This window comes from Nomascus leucogenys, chromosome 7b (genome assembly GCF_006542625.1).
Source record: "Nomascus leucogenys isolate Asia chromosome 7b, Asia_NLE_v1, whole genome shotgun sequence".
In the NCBI taxonomy this organism is placed as follows: Eukaryota; Metazoa; Chordata; class Mammalia; order Primates; family Hylobatidae; genus Nomascus; species Nomascus leucogenys.
In genome coordinates, this window is record NC_044387.1 from 105,744,659 (window position 1) to 105,764,515 (window position 19,857).

Below are 19,857 nucleotides of genomic sequence, written 5' to 3' on the forward strand. Positions count from 1 at the left end.
TATTTTAACAGCCTCCTGAACCCAAAAAGAAGGTCTGAGTTGAATTCCATTTAGTCTATGATTTTGTAGTGTGATTGAGTTGGCTGATATCTTGTTCACTTAACTTTTTTCCTTCATAGTAATGGCTCACAGCCAAGGAGCTGATTAACATTATTGTAGCTGCTCTTAGGTAGAATGACCCAAACCATCAAATGTAGCTTTAGAAAAATGCCTAATCCTGGAGCCTGTGAAAATGTGTGTAGCTAAACATTTATAAATGGTGCAATCTAATAGTTTTAGCTGATTTATTAGTGAATTTGGATTGGCTGAGTTTTGTGATTAACCAGTATAATTAGCCATTATTATGGCATGAAAAACTAGAAATAATTGTAAGTAATGACAATGGCCATGATTCAAGCCTTTTTGATATGAGAGAAGACAGCACACTAATTGCCTAACTGCCTAGTTTAGTTTTAGTGGATTATAAGTCTCTTGGGCTAATTAAAGAATCAGGCAGTACTGAATCACTTAAGTTTTGTGGAGCTTAGCTTTTTTTTTTTTTTAAAGAAAGTAAGGCCTGCCTTAAAGTCTTGGTAAATAGAATTGAATTAATAAAAACTAACATAATATAATGGCTTTATGGAAAATACCTCTGCCCTTATTTCTTCTTAGCCTTAAGATGATAAATAAATATAGGTAATGTTGTCCTATAAATAAGGCAACTTCTCTGAAAATATTTGTGCATTAATAATCTCTAGCAGAATTTCTAAATAGCATCATGTAAGTTAATCAGCTCCAAGCAATTTCTTTGCAATTTTCGGTTTTGATTATACATATATTGCAAAGATCACAAATGTGTAATTTGTTAAAAAAAAAACCAACCACCTCTATTTTACATTCAGATCATAAAAGGAAGTGTTTCTAATACAGGCTGCAAACATTTTTATTTAGGCTTTGCAAAGCATTAGTTTATGGGCTTTTAGAGTCATTCCAAAAAGCACAATGAAGTGTATACACCAAAGGTTAACAAGAAATTTAAGTGGGGCACTGAGAGGCAACATTCTATCCAAGGCTTACATCACTGTTGATCGTCAAATGTAATCAAAAGACAAAACCAATTAGAAGTCCGCTGTTCCACTTTAATTCATTTTTATTTTTCCTGGAAAAGTCATAAGTAACTGAAAATGCCAGTTAAAAAAGTGTATACAACAGTTACTATAGTCCAGCTCTTGTGTTTATTCTATCTAGACAAAACCACCCAAATAATTCTTATTTCTTAGGAATTCAATATGTAATTATTCCCTTAATGGATACATTTAAAATTTTTATTTTAAATGTTAGAGACTTATATTAAGGAACAACATTTTGAATTAATGGAATGCTAGAGCTGCCCCAGTGAAAGCTAAGTAACTTGACAGAACTCTGCTGATGTTAAGAGGATCCAGCCATGGACAGCAGTCTCCCATGTCCTTGGAATGACCTCAGACATGACAGCAAAGGCTTCACCTTTCAACTTCTTACTTGGAGACTGCTCACAGATAAAGATTCAGATAATCTTTACAATTCCGAACCATCTCCAGCAGAAACAGTATGTTTGATTTATAGATATACACACATATATGAATATATACACATATATATTTATATACAATATGTATACATATGTATACATAAAATCAAATCATATATATATGAAAAAATGGTGGTTATATAAGAGAAACAAACTCTATGAAGTGATCTTATATTTAATCAAGCCATGATGAAGAAATTATATTTCATCATGTTTGAAATTTAGAATCACTCCCTCCTCATACTCACCCCTCAAATGAACACTAAAGTCACCCTTATTGTCATTGTTTCTCCAGTGAGCAGTTTCAAGTGTTTCCCGTCTCTCACCGGGAAGAGTTTGAGGAAATGGTGATTATGAAAGCTTGTTTTATATGGGCTGCCTTCCAGTTACCAAAACACTTTTTATTTATGAAAATAAAAATGACTTTATCCCACACTCTTCTTGACTGTGTATGTAAACTCTATTATCTTCTCTGGCAAGGATGCAATCCTTTTTATGGAAATGGAGACAGCTTTCTTCTTTTTTAGATAAGAACCATTTTTGTTTCTGAAAAGCATCTTTCTTGTATTGTGATAGGCACAGTATACCTTTCAGTTGTTCCACTAACGTTAAGCAAATATGAGGGTTATGGTTTGAGAATGTAAGCTTTGAAAAAGGACAAAGAGCTTCATTAACATACTCTTAGTCAAGAGCAACACTTCACACTAAAAAATGGACCATTTTGTCTATTTTTGTACAGAAAAAATAGATTGTGTTCAGGATCGCGTGGAAGGCATTTATTCAGGTGCTGGGAGTTGATCTAAACAACACCTAACGTGCCCTTTAAGCCTGAGATTCAAGTCTAAACTCACAGAAACAAAATTTAGCTATTTGATGATTGCATGGAAAAATTATTATTATTATTATTATTATTATTTTGAGATGGAGTCTTACTCTGTCGCCCAGGCTGGAGTGCAGTGGTGCGATCTTGGCTCACTGCAACCTCCATCTCTTGGGTTCAAGCGATTCTCCTGCCTCAGCCTCCCCAGTAGCTGGGACCACAGGCGTGTGCCACCACATCTGGCTAATTTTTTGTATTTCTAGTAGAGACAGGGTTTCACCATGTTGGCCAGGCTGATCTCAAACTCCTGACCTCAGGTGATCCACCTGCCTCGGCCTCCCAAAGTGCTGGGATTACACGTGTGAACCACCATGCCCGGCCACATTTTAAAAATCTAGATACTAAAATTTTGTATCAACTATCCCTATAACCATATAAGAAAATGTCTCCTTAGCTTAAACCTATTCACAGGGAAAAAAACCCACAAATAAACATACTAGCATTTAATATCTGTGGCTGGGCTTGGATGGTAGAATATAGTTTTTCCCCAACAAATAAGTGAGAAAGTGTATTTTATTCCAATGTCAAAGGTCACATAACTTACAATAAAAGTTTGACTTGGGTTGAGAAACAAAAACTCAAATTTCATATTGCTCCATGGCCTTTTGCTATTCATCTGCAATGACATCTTGAAGCATGATATATTAATGGCATTTGTTTCTCTAACTGACACATATTTGCTGTCCAGAAGATTGCTCTAGTTGCACAGTTGTCATTTTGATAAAAAAGAAAAAGACATCTTTTTTTGCATAGCTTTGTATTACTTAGAAAAACTCTACTAAAAAATACAAAAAATTAGCCGGGCGTGGTGGCGGGCGCCTGTAGTCCCAGCTACTCGGAAGGGCTGAGGCAGGAGAATGGCGTGAACCCGGGAGGCGGAGCTTGCAGTGAGCCGAGATTGCGCCACTGCACTCCAGCCTGGGCGACAGAGCGAGACTCCGCCTCAAAAAAAAAAAAAAAAAGAAAGAAAAACAAAAAACCCTATAACCATAGCTTAGCTTTTCTCTAGTCTCAGTCCACAAGTGAAACTCACTGTTCGACTTTTATCAGCACGTTTTGTTCTGGTTTACGCTAAAGGATTTTTGGGTAGCAGGAGATACACTGCAATTTAGTTATTTTTGTGTAGGGAACGTCTGTTCTGAAGTACAAAGTTACATAAACTGGCCGTGCAGAAATCTGGCCTGAGAGTCTCATAAGGAGTAGAAATCCCTTGGTTCATTAGTAGAACTGAATTGTTCTTATCTTGGGGCATTTCAAACACTGGCCTCTTGGAGAGGATGTCAGTAAGAATTAGTCATGACGCAAAGTAATGGAAAGTTTAAAGGCTCCATCTGACTGGCTGCTATAGCCCTTAACCTAATCTTAACCTTTAAAAAAAAACAATTTAATCTCCTTTTTCTCATTTGTAGTATTATAACTATTCATATTTTCTAACCCCCAAATGTAGGACATAAGGGCTAATACATGCTTGACAAGAGGTCAGAGTATTTAAAATTAGGATTATGCCTTAAAATCCCATCCTTAGGATAACCATAGTCATAAATTAATACTCATAGACTTGCAAAAGAAGCCTCTGCTAGAGCTACAACTTGGAAAATTACCCTTAAACTCCAATTCTGGAGAGACGTTAGCAAAACGCAGGCTCCCATCCTGGTCTAAACTCACCTTGTGCTTAGGAAATACTTGCTGAATTACCTTACGTGCTGGGGCGAGGGATGCAACCATGATGAGGGATCTCTGGGGATTTGGTACTTTGGTCAGATCTGTCTAGTTGGCCTCATTTCTTGCATCTCATATTAATGAAACTGGGTTTAAAAATTAGGAGAAATTCTTGCATGGAAAAATAATTTGCAAAGGATGCAGTGCAATGTTGGATGTGTGCTGTGTAGGGAAAAGGAAACGCAGAGTCCCAACCGGTTGGTCCTGGTAATGATAAGAGGCTGAGTGGTCCATAAATGCATGTATATTGACTTTAATTTTTAAAAGCACCATATAGTCTCTTTTTCTCATGTGTCACCTCCAGGTGATAAATTGATGAGGGTGGGAGGAAGCAGGCCAGCCTGGGCATCTCTGCAAAAGGCTAGATACAAGTGAGAACTCTACCTCAAGAACTTTCTTTTTTTCTTCCACTCTTTTCTTCTAGCAAAGAAAATGTTGACTAGAGGTGTCATTATTCACCAGCCCACCTAGTGTGTCAGGGGGAGTCACCATCAGCATTCAGATCCCTTCTCATTATCTTTATTATCTGTGCCATCCATTTTCTTTTGCTCACTTACCCCAAAGAGCAGAAAGTCTTACCTAGCCTAAGTATCCCACTCAACTTAATTTTCTTCTTTTTTTTTTGAGACAGGGTCTTGCTCTGTCACCCAAGCTGGAGTGCAGTGGTGCAATCACAGCTCACTGCAGCCTCGACCTCCTAGGCTCAAGCACTCCTACTGCTTCAGCCTCCTGTGTAGCTGGGACTTACAGGTGTGTACCACCACACCCTGGTTAATTTTTAAAATTTATAGAAATGGGGTCTCACCATGTTGCCCAGGCTGGTCTCAAACTCCAGGGCTCAAGCAATCTTTTTGCCTCTGCCTCCCAAAGGATTATAGGTGTGAGTCAATGCGCCTGGCCCCACTCAACGTTTTTTTTTTTTTTTTTTTTTTTGAGGTGAAGTCTCACTCTGTCACCCAGGCTGGAGTGCGGTGGCGCGATCTCGGCTCACTGCAAGCTCCGCCTCCCAGGTTCACGCCATTCTCCTGCCTCAGCCTCTCCGAGTAGCTGGGACTACAGGCGCCCACCACCACGCCCGGCTAATTGTTTGTATTTTTAGTAGAGACAGGGTTTCACCGTGGTCTCGATCTCCTGACCTCGTGATCCGCCTGCCTCGGCCTCCCAAAGTGCTGGGATTACAAGCGTGAGCCACCGCGCCCGGCCTCAACTTTCAAGATTACTTTCCATGCAACAGCTGAGAGTGATGGCAGAAGACCATTTTGAGAACTGGCTCCCAGGACAGGTCTTGGCAATGTTAGAAAACGCACAGCTCATTTTTAGGCCCTCCAGTTCCTTTCATCCATTTGTCAGCTATTTATTGAGCTGGGGGGACTCAGGGAAGACAACAGCCTCAAGTTTCCTGCCTTCATGAATATATTCTCTGTCCTGCTCACTCCTTTTGGGGCTTATTTTCTCTTTCTTTTGCTTTTATTGGATTTTAGATTCAGACTCCACCTTCCCTTTAGTCAAAACTCCAGGACAACTATCTAATAAACTCATTTCCTCTAAAGATTACATTACTCAGGATCCTTCTTCTCCTGGAGAGATTATATTTTAACTGAAAATAAAGCTTTGATCCATTTGTCATGACCCTTGTAATAACAATGAAGAAAGGCATTCCTAGCCTCTAGGATGTCCTATCACGTAAGCAGCTAACTACCTCACCAGCAAGAAAGGCCAGGAGACTTTCGGATCGCAGCCTGGGGTGGGGGTAACGTACTGATAATAAGGAGAGCTACCACTTATTTGAGTATTTCTATGAATAACTAAATATGCCAACTTCTTTGCTTGTATTATTTTATTCTAATTTTTGAGAAGCCCTAGGAGATACAGGTACTGATGTTATTCAACATCTTTTCACAAAAGAAATCAGAGGTTTATGGAGACAAGTGGAAAACTTGAAGGACAAATTCAGGAGTTGATTTTCTTGAAAGGGGAAACACTGCTAAACATAAACTACAAATATGTTTTCAGTTCCCTTTCATCAGTTATATAGAAAAACTACATGCTGGGAATATCTCATCGGTTTAGCAGGAACATGTGTTTCAAAAGGGATGGTAAATTTACGTATCTGTATCTCTAAACCTTTAGAGCTTCTATGTAGAGGTCATAAAATGCTTTTCTTAATTAGATTTCTCAGTACATCACAATCAAGATTTGATTTAATTTCAGGTTTTTTGGACCTTTTGAAAGTAGACATAGATAATCATCAGATGATTAATTTAGTTTATTACAGTTGCCTCCAGAGAAAATCCTTTATCTTTTATAATTCAGCTGTAATGGCAGAATATCACCATGATCACACTAGGCAACACTCTTAGAGTAAATTTAATTATAGAATCCCAGAAATGAGAATTAAAGAAAAATGTAAAATGAGATCTGGGTGAAGACCTCGAAGGATTGAAATTCACAGTAACAGTAGATTGGAGACACCTGTTTCAAATGGTAGACCTTATTTTTGCCTTGTTCCAACAACTTAAACTCTTTAGATTACCTCACGGTCATTTCACAGAAGTCCATCATAAGAAATGAAAAAATAATAAGTGGACTCTGTAGATTTAGCCAAATTCTTTCTGACAGGAGCATATTTTGACTTTCAACAAGATGTTCACATAGGAACACTTCTTTTTCTTGACGTAAGAAAACACGGATAATATAAATTAATCTTGGAGAGGAATGACAGACAACAGCTTTATAGGTGGCTTGTTCCAATTTTTCTATTTGTCCCTTCCTCCCCTTGGAAGGCATCCCCATGATTTAAAAGGAAATACAATGTGTATCATTTGCTCTGAAATTCATACCTGTGGCTCCGATTCTAAGTTGATTTTGAAAGGATGGGCTTTCCCATCTTCAGATACTTGTGGAGACCATAAGCGAGTTTCTCCCCTGGAAATAAAATAAAATTTGTAAACTTCAAATTCTAATGGTACTTTCAGTTTTAGTATACTTTAATTTCCCATTATGTTTGTGAAAATACTAGCAACCCTCACTAACTTATGCAAAAACAATTTTTTTTTTTTGCTGATTATCCTGTATTTTCCCATATAATTAGTCTTTCTCTCTCTCTCTCTTTTTTTAAGATGTTGTCCCTCTGTTACCCAGGCTGGAGTGCAGTGGTGAAATCTTGACTCACTGCAACCTCCTCCTCCTGGGTCCAAGCGATTCTCCTCCCTCAGCTTCCCCAGTAGCTGGGATTACAGGTGCCCACCACCATGCCTGGCTAATTTTTGTATTTTTAGTAGAGACAGGGTTTCACCAGTTGGCCAGGCTGGTCTTGAACTCTGGACCTCAATTGATCCACCCAGTTTGGCCTCCCAAAGCGCTAGGATTACAGGCATGAGCCACCACACCCGGCCGAAGTCTTATATTTTTAATGTCCTTTTGGGGACTGCAGACTAGATAAAAATTGCCTGGAGTACACTGTGCAGTTTCTGGAGAAAGGAGGCCCGCAAGGCCCGTGGGAAACAGGAGAGGGAGACTCTGCAGGCACACTCTGCCGATGACCACCAGGCAAGCTCCCTAGACCTCCCTACTTCCCTCCAGTCCTACTGAGGCCACTGCAGAAGACAGTGAGTGATCTGCCAGGTGGATTTGTTACTGGCATCAAGGAAATGTGCTTCGTCCAACCCTTCTCATGCATCTGCCTGGGACCTAGTGGCTCCTAAGGGACTGTGTGCTCAGCATGAACACAGGTTATGCATAGAGTGAAAGAATCTATTTCACACCATGAAACAGCAGATTGGTGGATTGATTGATCCTTCTGTAGCACAGCAGAGAAAGCTGCGAGTACAATCAAAACAGGATAAACACACACTAACAACCACTATAACACATTATTATTATCATGGTTGAGTTTTGGACCAGGGATCTGATGGCAAGAGATCAGGCTCAATTTCTTAGTGTATTTGGGGGGTGGGGTCAGAAACGTCTCAGTATTTCACATGCCCACGTGCATATGAACTCTCACACCTGTAACATTCTTCTGGGCTGAATTCTGTACAAAACAGCCAATGGCAGACAGGATATTAGCAACCAGTTTTTAATATAATTACAGTCGGGCAAGTCAAGAGATTCTTCAAGGGGAATCTCTCCATTCCATTCCATTCTCTACCACACTGAGAACAGGGATATAACTAGTTATGTTGTTCAGTGTTTATGTGGCCAATAGTTCTATTTTCATAGTTAATTAACTGGGTTATTACTGGAACAAATTCTTTTAGCCTCTTTTATTATTCTAACATTCCAGAGAATCCTTTTTAGAAATGATTTGTCAACAACTGCTAGATTGACTGACTTTAGTGAAGAATTAAGTAGCTGATATATAAAAAGTCAGCCAAAATACTAGGTCTGTGGCACTCCTTGCTGGGAGGATGAAGTTATTTATAGTTCTCGTTCAGGTTCTCCTGCAAAACAGATCAGATTTAAGCACCATTAGTTAAGAAGCACCTGTCAATTTTGAGACACAGCTGGTGAGCTGCTGCTTTAATCCTGTCTTGCGCATCAGCATGAGTCATGGACTCTGTCCCAAAGCCGTCAATAGCTAGGATGACATCTCCAGGACACAGGTTGGCAGCTGCCGCCTTGCTTCCTGGTGTAATCTGGAAGAAATCATGGCACTATGTAAAAACCAACATCCCGCAGTATCTTGAGTTTTGTGCCTGACATTTGTATTTCAGCCTGGTAACATTTTAAATGTTTAACTGGGCAGAAAAACTGTAAATCTAACTTAAGATAACTCTTAGTTGGTCAGTTGAGTTAGGTCTATTTTCTCATCATGTTGAATGATTTTGTTTCTTGCTAACCACATTTATATCATTGTATCTGTTTATAAAACATCTTACATAATTCCCAGTGTGAATCATACATTTTTTGTTTTAAAAAATTATTTTTTATTTTTTATCACCCAGAAGTCTCTATTTGGGAATAGTTTTACTATATTTAGGCAACTTTTATATTCATATTGAAACTGATTTCAATCCAAATATAGCAATCTTTACTATTTATCATCTTTAAAATTCACAGAAGAGGCATGCAATGGACTGTTTATGTCACCTCAAAACTCGAATGTTGAAATCCTAACCACAATGTGATGTATTTGGAGGAGGGACTTTGGGGGGTAATTAGGTCAGAAGTGAGGAGCCCTCGTGAATGGGATTAGTGCCCTCATGCAAAAGGCCTCAGAGAGAGCTCTCAGCTCTCTTGCCTCCAATAAGGAGGAAACGATAAGAAGTGAGGTGTCTGCAACCCAGAAGAGGTTCCTCACCAGAACCCAACCATGCTGGTATCCTAACCTTGGATTTCCAGTCTCCAGAATGGTGAGAAATAAATTTATATTATTTATAAGCCACCCAGTCTATTGCACTTTGTTTAGAAATCTGTAGAGACTAACAAGAAGAGGCCAGATAATACACAGAATTATAACTTCTCTTGAACCCTTCAGAGAGCTGAAGTCACAGGGCAATAAACTTGAAATCTAAGGAAAGACAGGTGCCTTCAAGCAAAGGCAAGACATGAGCACAGGCTCACCTGCATGGAGCAGGGCATGGAGGAAGATGGGGCTCCTATACTAGCTGTTATGAAGAATTCAGCTAAAATTATTAACAAATTGCTAAAGATCCAGTGTGAGTTAACATGAGCATACAGAACTCCCGGAAACCACAGACACAAAGGAAGTTTGTATTCACTCATGGTCTCTTCTCCCCGAATGAAGGACAGATGAAACAAACACAAGACAACTAGCAAGACAGTAGATTTTAATTAAACCATAGCAGTAGTTACATTAAATGTAAATCATCTAAACACGTCACTTAAAAAACAGAGACTATCAAACTAGGTGAAGAAGTGAGATCCAATTTTATGCTGTCCACATGTTTTTCAGGGGCAGGAATAGAAGGAATACTTAAGAATACAGAATATGGGGAAAATATGGTTTCCCATACTTAAAAGTATTTAAAAATAGGAAGTTTGTAATTATTACTGTTGACTATTCAGTTAAAGGCAATGATTCTTTTGATCAGTATACCTACTCCCAATTTTTCTGGGTAATTCCCAACTATACACCTCTGCCTAGACCTCACATGGGTCTTACCTTGCCTACTTCTCTCATATCATCTTACATTATTCCTGCTCTCCCTTATCCATGGTGCTGTGGCCGTTCTGATTTCCTTTTAGTTCCTCATGTAGGCCAAGCTTGTGCCCTTTCTGGGGTTTTCACGCACTCTTATTTCTGCCTGACATGCTTCCCTTACTCTTCACTCCTTCTCAACCTTTAGGTCTAGGTTCAAATGCTGCACTCTCAGAAAGACTTCGCCAAACACCTGAAGTAGCTTCTCTAGTCCTTCCCTCATCATTTTTCACCGTTACATCCTATTTCCTTAATGAAAATTATTTGTACTTTTATGTTTGTTTATTTACTTGTGTATTGTCTGTCTTCCCAACTAGACTGGATGCTCTTGAGGATATGTACAATATGATGTATATTTTTAATACTTCACAGTGTATACCCCAGTATTTAGAATAATTGAAGAATCAATTAAAAAGCATTTAAGTCAGAGCTTATATAAAAAAGAACTAGTCCCTACATACCCAAAGATTATAGCTTTTAATGTCAACTTGTCATTGCTATGTTTGCGAGTTTCTATTAGAGCACAACAATACATACTAAGTCAAATTTCAAACCGCTCCAAGAAGAAACTAGATTATTTCTAATGCTTTATTTGAGGATCAGTAATTAATTCGTTTGCTTTTTCTTTATTTGCTTATTCTGGCTATCTAATTGCGGTTCTAAGGAAGACACGAGTTCATCTAAATAAATAAAATTGCTAAAATAATAAGTTGTCATGTGTCCTGGATCTTCTGTCTCATTACTAAAATGTTTATTGTACTCACTTTATTTCTATGATCATCTCACTGTAGCTATTGCAATGATTTTCCAGTAGGAACAGTTAATAGAAGCTGGGTGAAGACAACTGGGGATTATTATATCTTAGCCTTTGGGAGGCATTTCATAGCTGTTTTCCATTTAGAAACATTCTCAGACCCAGAACTGATAGTAGAACAAAAGTTTCCATCCCCAAAGTGACTTGTAAGGATAAAAATAATCTTAAACTTTTAATTTTCTCTAATTTGTCAAAATCAGTATTTTCTGTTTTTAAATGTCTAAGACTAGAATAATTTTCTTTGAGTTAAAACAGGGCCAGGCATGATGGCTCATGCCTGTAATCCCAGTGCTTTGGGAGGCTGAAGTGGAAGGATTGCTTGAGGCTAGGAGTTTGAGAGCAGCCTGGGCAAAATAGCGGGACCCTGTCTCTACAAAATAATATATTTTTAAAAAGCTAGGCATAGTGGTGCACACCTATAGTCCCAGCTGCTCAGGAGGCTGAGGCAGGAGGACTGCTTGAGCCCAGGAGTTTGAGGCCGCAGAGAGCTATGATTGCACTACTGCACTCCAGCCTGGGCAACAGAGGTAGACCTCCTCCCGTCACCAAAAACAAAACAAAACAAACAAACAAAAAAACACACAAGAAGGTGTATCTCAATATATTTGCTTTTAGAGCCTAACTTAGCTTTTCTAATATACCTCAATAGAGTTAAGTTATGTAATACTCAATTCTGATTTGGAAAAGTCTAACTTTTCTTTTAGCTCTGGTTAGGATGAGTGTAAGGTGGGATGAGTGGAGGTTTGTTTCTGCATGTGTCCACACTAATTTTAAACACACATCTGAACAATAGCTTTTCATTATCTAAGTCCAATATCTATTGATATCTAGAGCCATACCCCTGATATTGGACTTAGATAATGAACAACTATTGGATATCTAAGTTGAATATCTTAGACACTGAATATTACTAAAATTTACTAACAACATTAATACTAAAAATACCATCTTATACTTATGCAAAATGTTACATTTGCAAAGCTCCTTCTCACACCTTTGACCGTTACAACTCTCTAAGAGAGCCCGGACAAGGAAAACTGGCTCTGGCTTTCAGAGGAGAAGAGGTGTCTAAGTAACCTGCGGCTTTGCTGCTGAGCAGCTGTACAGCTATGTCACTAGCTCTTTCAAAGTCAGCTAGGACGGGTGGTTGATAGTGATGGCCAGATCCCATTTTTCATTTTGTATTCAACCTGGTTATTGCTGTCCTGAGACCTCTAAGGAGAGAGTTGATAAGAAAAAGGAAATAGAGGAATGAGAGAGAAGGAGAAAACATGATGCCTTTACTTTTTCCTTGTGTTCAAGTTCAGCGAGGCCAGTGATCAGAAAATGACTGCGAAATTGGCCTGATTTTACTAAGTTAGACGATCTGTTTTCCCTGCATTACTTTATATTATTACTTTATTGCTTTATTATATTCTTTCCTTATTATATTACTTTGTATTAGCATGCACAGTTTATTACTGTTTTCCCAAATTAGGAGAAGAGAGAGCTGAAATGAGGCATAGAGTTTGTCAGTGGATTATTTTGTATTTAGGTTCATTAGGGTCTCAGATATCAAAAGTACCAGAGAGATCACTGAACACGGTACTGCAGTGAATCACTTAGCACCATGTTTTCAAACTTGTGTGATTATAAGAATCACCTGGGGTCCTGCTGAACATTAAAGGCTCCAGTCCTGTTCCAGATGCTCGGAATTAGGAACAGAATCTCTAGGAGAGGGGCCAGGGAATTTCTGCTTTTAACAAGCGCCTCAGATGATTTCTGTTATTCACATCAACTTATATTACTTGGGTCTGTTGGGAAAAAAAAGCTAACTGAAAACACAGATAAAGCATCTATAATGTCCTATTTATGTGGAGACATAAGGCAAGCCCGAGATATGGTCCTGAGATGATGTTCTGTTAAGAAAAACGATTGAAATAGTTATGGAGCAAGACAAGCACACACTGAAGCACTGCACAGCAGGCACGGATCGAAATCATGAGAAACCCCATTGTTCATTCTCCATCCCCAGCAAACAGCCTCCGCGTGCCTCCTTGGCATCCACAGCCCTGCAGCACCTGCCTGCCAAAGACATTTCTAGAGCCACGCCCCACACCGGTTATATCAGAATCTCTGCCTGCACCTGGGCATGGGCGTGTTCAAAAGTCGTATGGGCGGCTTTCACATGCTGCCGGGGCTGAGAACCATCGCTGCATTACTACTGAGAACTATTATCTCACATAATTCTGAAGACAATCTTACAACATAGTTATCTCTTTTTTAAAATGAGAAAATGGATGCTTGGAGAGTGTAAGAAGCTTGGTTAGGGTCCCACATCCCGAGAAAACCTGGAACTCCCATCTGGGTCCGCCTCGCTCTACAGTTCAGAATCTTCCATCATCTCGCATTGCCTCTCCTGCAGGTAATCTTTCCTTCAACACCTCCTAGCTCTTTGACCATACTTTTCTTGTGGAATTCTGGATAGGTTGTGTGATGGCAGTTCGTATACATGTTCCGTTTTTTCTGCTGATATATTAGCTTCTCAGGGGTTAGAGGCCCATCTAAGCCACAATTATAGGCCCACAGCGTCTTTCACATACAAGACATTCTGCACACAGTAGATATTTGTGGGATGTATGAGTTACACATGAACCAGTACTTCCATGTAGACGTGGTCTGTGTTAGAACAAAATTGAATAGGTTTTTATTTATGTCAACCTTTCTACTACATTTGTTTTACCCTGGAAAAGAATTGCATTCCATTGCAAACAGTCCTCTCTAAAAGTTTAAACTTCAAATGTAGTTTATATTACATGAAATTTCAAAAGTAGTTTATTTTAAAGTCGTACACTTTTCTATCTTAAAGCCTGCAAAAATTAGGAACACACTAACTTTTTCTATATTGGTACTCAAGCTCATATAGCATTCTCAGTTATAATAGTCTTGATCTTGGATGTGCTCTGGATAGGAAGGAGGGAGGAGTGAAGAGGGGGAAGAACAATTTAGTGAGAAAAGACACACTGGCATCAGATACAGACAATCATTTTATATCATGTACACAAAAGAAGCTTGCCCTGTACACTAGCCTCCCCTTATTCACGGTTTTATTTTCTGCAGTTTCAGTTATCCGAGACCAACTGCAGCCTGCAAATAGTAATTGGAATATTTGAGAAGTAAACAACTCATAAGTGTTAAATTGCAGCTGTGCTGAGGAGTGCGATCAAATCTTACTCTGTCCCACCTGGGTCATGGATCGTCCCTTTGTCCAGCGTATCCACATTGTCTATGCTACACTCTTCACCTGTGAATCACTTCGAAGCCTTAGTTATCAGATTGGCTGTCACAGTATTGCAGTGCTTGGGTTCAAGCAACCCTTATTTTACTTAATAATGGCCCCAAAGTGCGAGAGTGCTGTGCCCAAGTTATAAATTAAACTTGATCATAGGGTATGCATGCATATGAAAAACACATATATATATATAGGGTTTGGTACTAATGTAGGTTTCAGGCAACCACTGGGGGTCTTGGAATGTGTCCCCTGTGGATGAGAGGGAATTACCATATTCCATATTGAAATTTTGTCAAAGCAAATGATTTGTAACTTGTCTCTGAGAGTAGATCTAGCTTCTGGATGGTCCGAAAACTTAGACTCTTTAGAAGCTTCTTATTAAAAAAAAAGATGTAGGAGGACAAAAGCTGATTTAAAGAAGTGAACCTTAACATTCTTCTGTGAAATGCTTAGGCCAGTTATACATGGTGTATGAAATAACAACTCCCTCCCCTAAACTGAACATCCAAAACTTAAATTTTATATTGCACAAGGTCTATCACACTTATTGCCTAGAAACTGCTTTCCTAAAAATTGTGTCTATCACAACCAGTTGCTAAAAATTTGTTTTGAGAATGTCTGGTGTTTGATTTACCTTACTTTTGATTTTTTTATAATACAAAGATTCATCTGGCTGATTATTTGGATTATAAACAATTACAGGGGTGAGGGCCCTGTGTCCTAATTTTGTGAACTGTAATTTCAATTGATGGAGGCAGTTATTTTTGTCACTCTCCTACAAACTCTGGTTGGAGCCCCATTGTCTAGCAGTATTGCTGTCGTCTGTATTTGTATAGTGTGAGGCGGGGAGTGAAGGGTGTAGCTTGTAGGAGGACAAAAGCTGATTTAATGGGGACTTGATTAAACACATCTTATTTATGGGACTTTTTGTGGCTTCAAGTGTAGACATTGGTATTTCAATTCTTTGTATATTAATAACTTATTTAAAACTGACAAATTGGCCAGGCATGGTGGCTCACGCCTGTAATCTCAACACTTTGGGAGGCTGAGGCAGGCGGATCGCCTGAGGTCAGGAGTTTGAGAGCAGCCTGGCCAACATGGTGAAACCCCATCTTTACTAAAAAAAAAAAAAAAAAAAATTAGCTGGGTATGGTGGCCGGTGCTTGTAATCCCAGCTATTTGGGAGGCTGAGGCAGGAGAATTGCTTGAACCTGGGAGGCGGAGGTTGCAGTGAGGCGAGATGGCGCCACTGCACTCCAGCCTGGGTGACAGAGTGAGACTGTCTCAAACAAAACAAAACAAAAACATGACAAATCAACTCACAATAAAACAATTCTCACTTATCTTTTTGTGAAATATTTTTGAGAACACATTCTGCACCTATTTATAATAAAGTTATGTAAAAAGTGAACAATCTATTCAATCATTCATACTGTGTCTATATTTATTCTACAACACGTTTGATCTGCTAGGCACTGTGCTAGGCCCTGAATGGCCCCCAAATTAGAAGGTTCCTGCCTTCGGGGAATGTGCAATCTGGTGGGATACAGATGCAGTGGAACATCTGGTACAGGCATGACATAAGGAGGGGTTATACAGGCCGAAAGCTACAGTAATCAAATGGATGAGATGGTTGTTACTGAAAGAAGGCTTGGGGAGAGGCATTTGAGTGGTTTCCACAGGCATAGAGGACAGTGGTGTGGTGTGGGGAAAAGAAATCTGGGGAAAACTGGTATCAGGAGCAAAGACATGTCAGGGACATCGTAAGTAGTCCAGAGGGCAGTACCACTGCCTGCGTGTGCAACAAGGGGAAGAAAGGGAGAGACAAAGAAGGGAGAGGAAAGAAACGAAGTTAGCAACTCAAATTGGGATAGTAGATGGTGAAAAGTCGTGAGTGTTGTGCTAAGACATGCATTTCACTCTCTACAAACCAGTGATGCCGCTGAAGGATTTTTAAGAATGAGAAAGGAGCAATTTGGCATTTTCCAGAGACGGTAAGAATATGCTGTGTGAATTGGACGGGGGAGCCAAATGTCTAGGCGTGGAGCTAGGAAATCTTGAAGAGGGACAGTGGTAGAAAAAATGGAAAGTGGCAGATCTTGAAGACAGAATCAATAAGGCCAGTGATGAATAGGATGGCACAAAACAACTCTTTAAAAATATCGGAACAAGTGTCCATTTTCACGTGTGGGCTTCAGAATGCAGGCTTTGGAGGCAGGCAGACCTAGCATCAGAGCTTGTCCCACTGCTTGTGGTCATTGGCGGGTTAATAAATCTTTTGAAGCCTTATTCTCCTCATTTGCAAAAGGGGATGTCACTACTGCTACTCTCCTAAAGATTATTGTGAGATTTCAGTGAGTTCGTGTATATACAAGGTTCCCATCAATGCCTGGCAAGCAAGGGAGTACAATAACACACAACCTCACACACTACCTTTCAAAACGTTGTTAAAATGTTAAAAGCAGTACAACAATTCGCCATTTAACAATACTGATAGTTATTTTTCTGTAATACTTTTCTGTAATACTTTTTATTCTTTTCCTTAACAAATTTCAATATTCTTATAATTTCAGTGAAAATATTCTGAATTAGGTGTTCACTAAAGCATAAAAGTTCTTATTGAATAAATAAATGAATATTCTTATTTATTCAATAAGAATCTACTATATACCTGGCTTTGGGGACGCTTGGGATACAAAAATAATTTGGTTTTACCTGCTGTCCTAGAATTAATTAAAGAGAAAAGCCATAATCAAGTGAAATAATATGTGGTCATAAACTGTTATTGAACCAAATGTCGAAAATGAGTGATACAAATTAGTTATGAGTTAGAAATTCCAGATAGAATTGGTTTCCTTAATAATAACTGTCATTATATCAAATATATTTACCAATAGCTATTGTAGTCCAACTTTGGAATGTAAGTACTGCTTTAAAATAAACATTTATAATGTCAACTCAAAATTTCAAGCATATGATTAATTATATTGACATATAATTATACTATAATAGCAAAATATTTCTTTTATAAATACCTTAAAAGGTTTTTGTGACAAAATTATTTTGTTAGAATTTAATATAAATATGATTTATTCTGTGTTAGGATTCAAAAGCTTATTCAGTTTAAATAAAAACTATACTCCAGAAACTAAAATATTTCTTAGTAGATTTAATGGAAACTGTTTTTGTTGGTAAATCTGTAATAGGAATTGCTTGGCCCAGGTCACTGAAGCATTTTCTGCTTAATTTACTCAGGAACGTTTCTGGGGGTATGTTGAACAGTTTTCATGTTTCATATAAAAACACATGTCAGATGTGTTTATATGTTTTTGAAAAACGTAAAACAAGGCTTGAAACGTTCCATTGTATGCGTCTGTATGATACACGTTTTGACATATTTTTAAAAGGATGTTGGTTCCTAAATCTCATAGGCATATATAAATAAAACAGAATTTAAAAGATATTACCTTGTTCAAAATCTGTATGAGCAGATCAGATTATAACATATACATTTATAAAATATGGCATGAGAAGAATACAAGAAAATAAAGTATAATACTCTGAAACTAAAAGTATAATATTCTGAAAGTTTACGCCTCTAGGTATTAAATGTTTTATATGTGATAACTGAAATAATACATTAATTTTCTATGAAGAAAAACATTGTGTTAGAAAAAAATCAGCTAGACCAAATAATGCTTTAGAATTAATTCTACAAATTTACTGACAGGAGAGAAACCCTGAGGTTTTATTGTTACCTTGTTTTCTCATTAGACAATAGAGAACACTAAAGTTTGACTTTGACATTAAAGCATTATTTTCCGTTTTAGGCTGAGTGGTTTACTTTGCATCAGGTAAACTAAACTGTCTGCCACGTTTTCTTTGTAGCTAGAGTTAGAAGTTGGTGATTCCTAAGCCAAGTTCTCAGCTTTGGAAAACGTGTTCAAACTGCCTGGAAACTCAGGAGGACGCGTTAGGAATATTTCCCCTGTCTGGGCTGATAGCAGCGGCTCCAGTTTGGCCAGCGCAGGCCGTGCCCCGCGAACAGCGCGCTGCCGAAGTTTTCATCCGGACGAGAAACACGCTCCGATGCGCGCCAGCTCCAGGGAATGCCGAGGGGTGCCAGTGCCTCGTCTCTCCCACCGGGGACCCATCATTTGTGACGGAAGGGAGATGGGGTGTGTTTTGTTTCTGTTGTCACATATAAAACATTTGATACCTAAAGGCCAGGAGGCCCTCGAGCCTGGCAGCCTCGCCTTCCCTGAGCCCAGTGGCTCTCCTCGGGAAGTCGCTGCGGACCCAGAGGACGGGACACCTTTAGAGCGGACTTTGTCACATCTCTGAGCCGCCCCGCAGCCCCTTGACGGAGTTGCCGCCGCTCCCGGAGCCGGGCGCCGAAGCCTGGGAGCCAGCAGCGCCCCGTCCGCCAGCCCTCGCGCGCTTTCTGGCCGCCCTTGGCCCCGGGCACCCACCGCGTCCCCCCGGACGCCGCCGGAGTCCCCACCTCGCAGCAAAAGCAAGAATGCCGACACCTACCCTGGTGATGACCAAAGGCTGGTTGAAGTCTATGCCCCCCGAGAGCCTGAAGCCCCAGGGCGCAGGGCCCGGGAGGATCACCGTCTGGGGCATGCCGCCTTCCTCCTGCCCACCGGGCTCTGAGTGTCCCCGCGCGGGGCAGCCACTCCGCGCCTGGCAGCCTCCTGGCCCCGACCCGGGCGGGGGCGCTTTATCCCCGCTGGGGGTGACGTCACCGCCCCGCCATCCTCCCCGCCCCCTCCCACCCCGGAGAGCTCCAACTTTGGAAGCGAGAACCGCGCCAGCACCGCGGGAGTGCGCAGCCCGGGCCGGCTGGGGCAGCCTCCGGGGCCTCGGCGGGCGGGCGCGGGGGCTTCGGGTTACAGCGTCCGTCGCTCTCTTGAAGTCACACCTGTCTCCCTGTTTATCTTCTGCTTGGAGCGCAGCAGTGCACTTTGTTGGAAGCGAAAGCAGTCAGACCACAGCCTCCATGCTTTCAATGAAAACGAGCATCATCAATACAATTCGTTATTTCGCAATTTCGAGTGCATTAATATTACGACCTCCGCGGCTTTGGCCAAATTACTTAATGCCCTTTTAAATTTTTATTTTATTTATTTATTTTTTCGTAGAGACCGAGTCTCCACTTTGTTGCCCAGGCCAGTCTTGAACTCCTGGACTCAAACAGTCTTCCCACCTTGGCCTCCCAAAGTGCAGGAGAGTCTGGCCGGGGTCCTGTTGTAGTCTCAGTGTGGACTCAAGTATTTCTGGTGTTATGCGTTGGGGTGTTCTGATTCCCAAAGGGAGAGGGAAGAATGAGGGAAGAGAAATAAGAAATGCTTTAAAAACTCAAGAATAAGGGTCTTGAACTTAATGCCCCATATGATGGGGTCGTATTGGTCCAGGAGGACTGAGCCGCAGCAGACTTTTAAGAGGGCAGTCTGTT

At 40.0% G+C, this 19,857-nt stretch overlaps 1 protein-coding gene across 2 annotated transcripts in view; it reads right to left on the reverse strand.

The window, feature by feature from the left end:
- Positions 1-19,197, reverse strand: part of PDLIM3 (PDZ and LIM domain 3) — a 34,129-nt gene extending 14,932 nt beyond the window's left edge. Inside the window, exons 1-3 of one of the 2 annotated variants that reach the window (XM_003271496.3) lie at positions 18,933-19,197; positions 8,634-8,785; positions 6,989-7,073 (exon numbers count right to left, since the gene is read on the reverse strand). In XM_003271496.3, coding sequence (XP_003271544.1) covers positions 6,989-7,073; positions 8,634-8,785; positions 18,933-19,025 — 330 coding nt within the window. In that variant the 5' untranslated portion in view covers positions 19,026-19,197. The remainder of the gene's footprint in view (positions 1-6,988; positions 7,074-8,633; positions 8,786-18,932) is intronic. The other variant, XM_003271495.4, reaches the window with a different exon arrangement.
- Between the last annotated feature and the right edge of the window lie 660 nt (positions 19,198-19,857).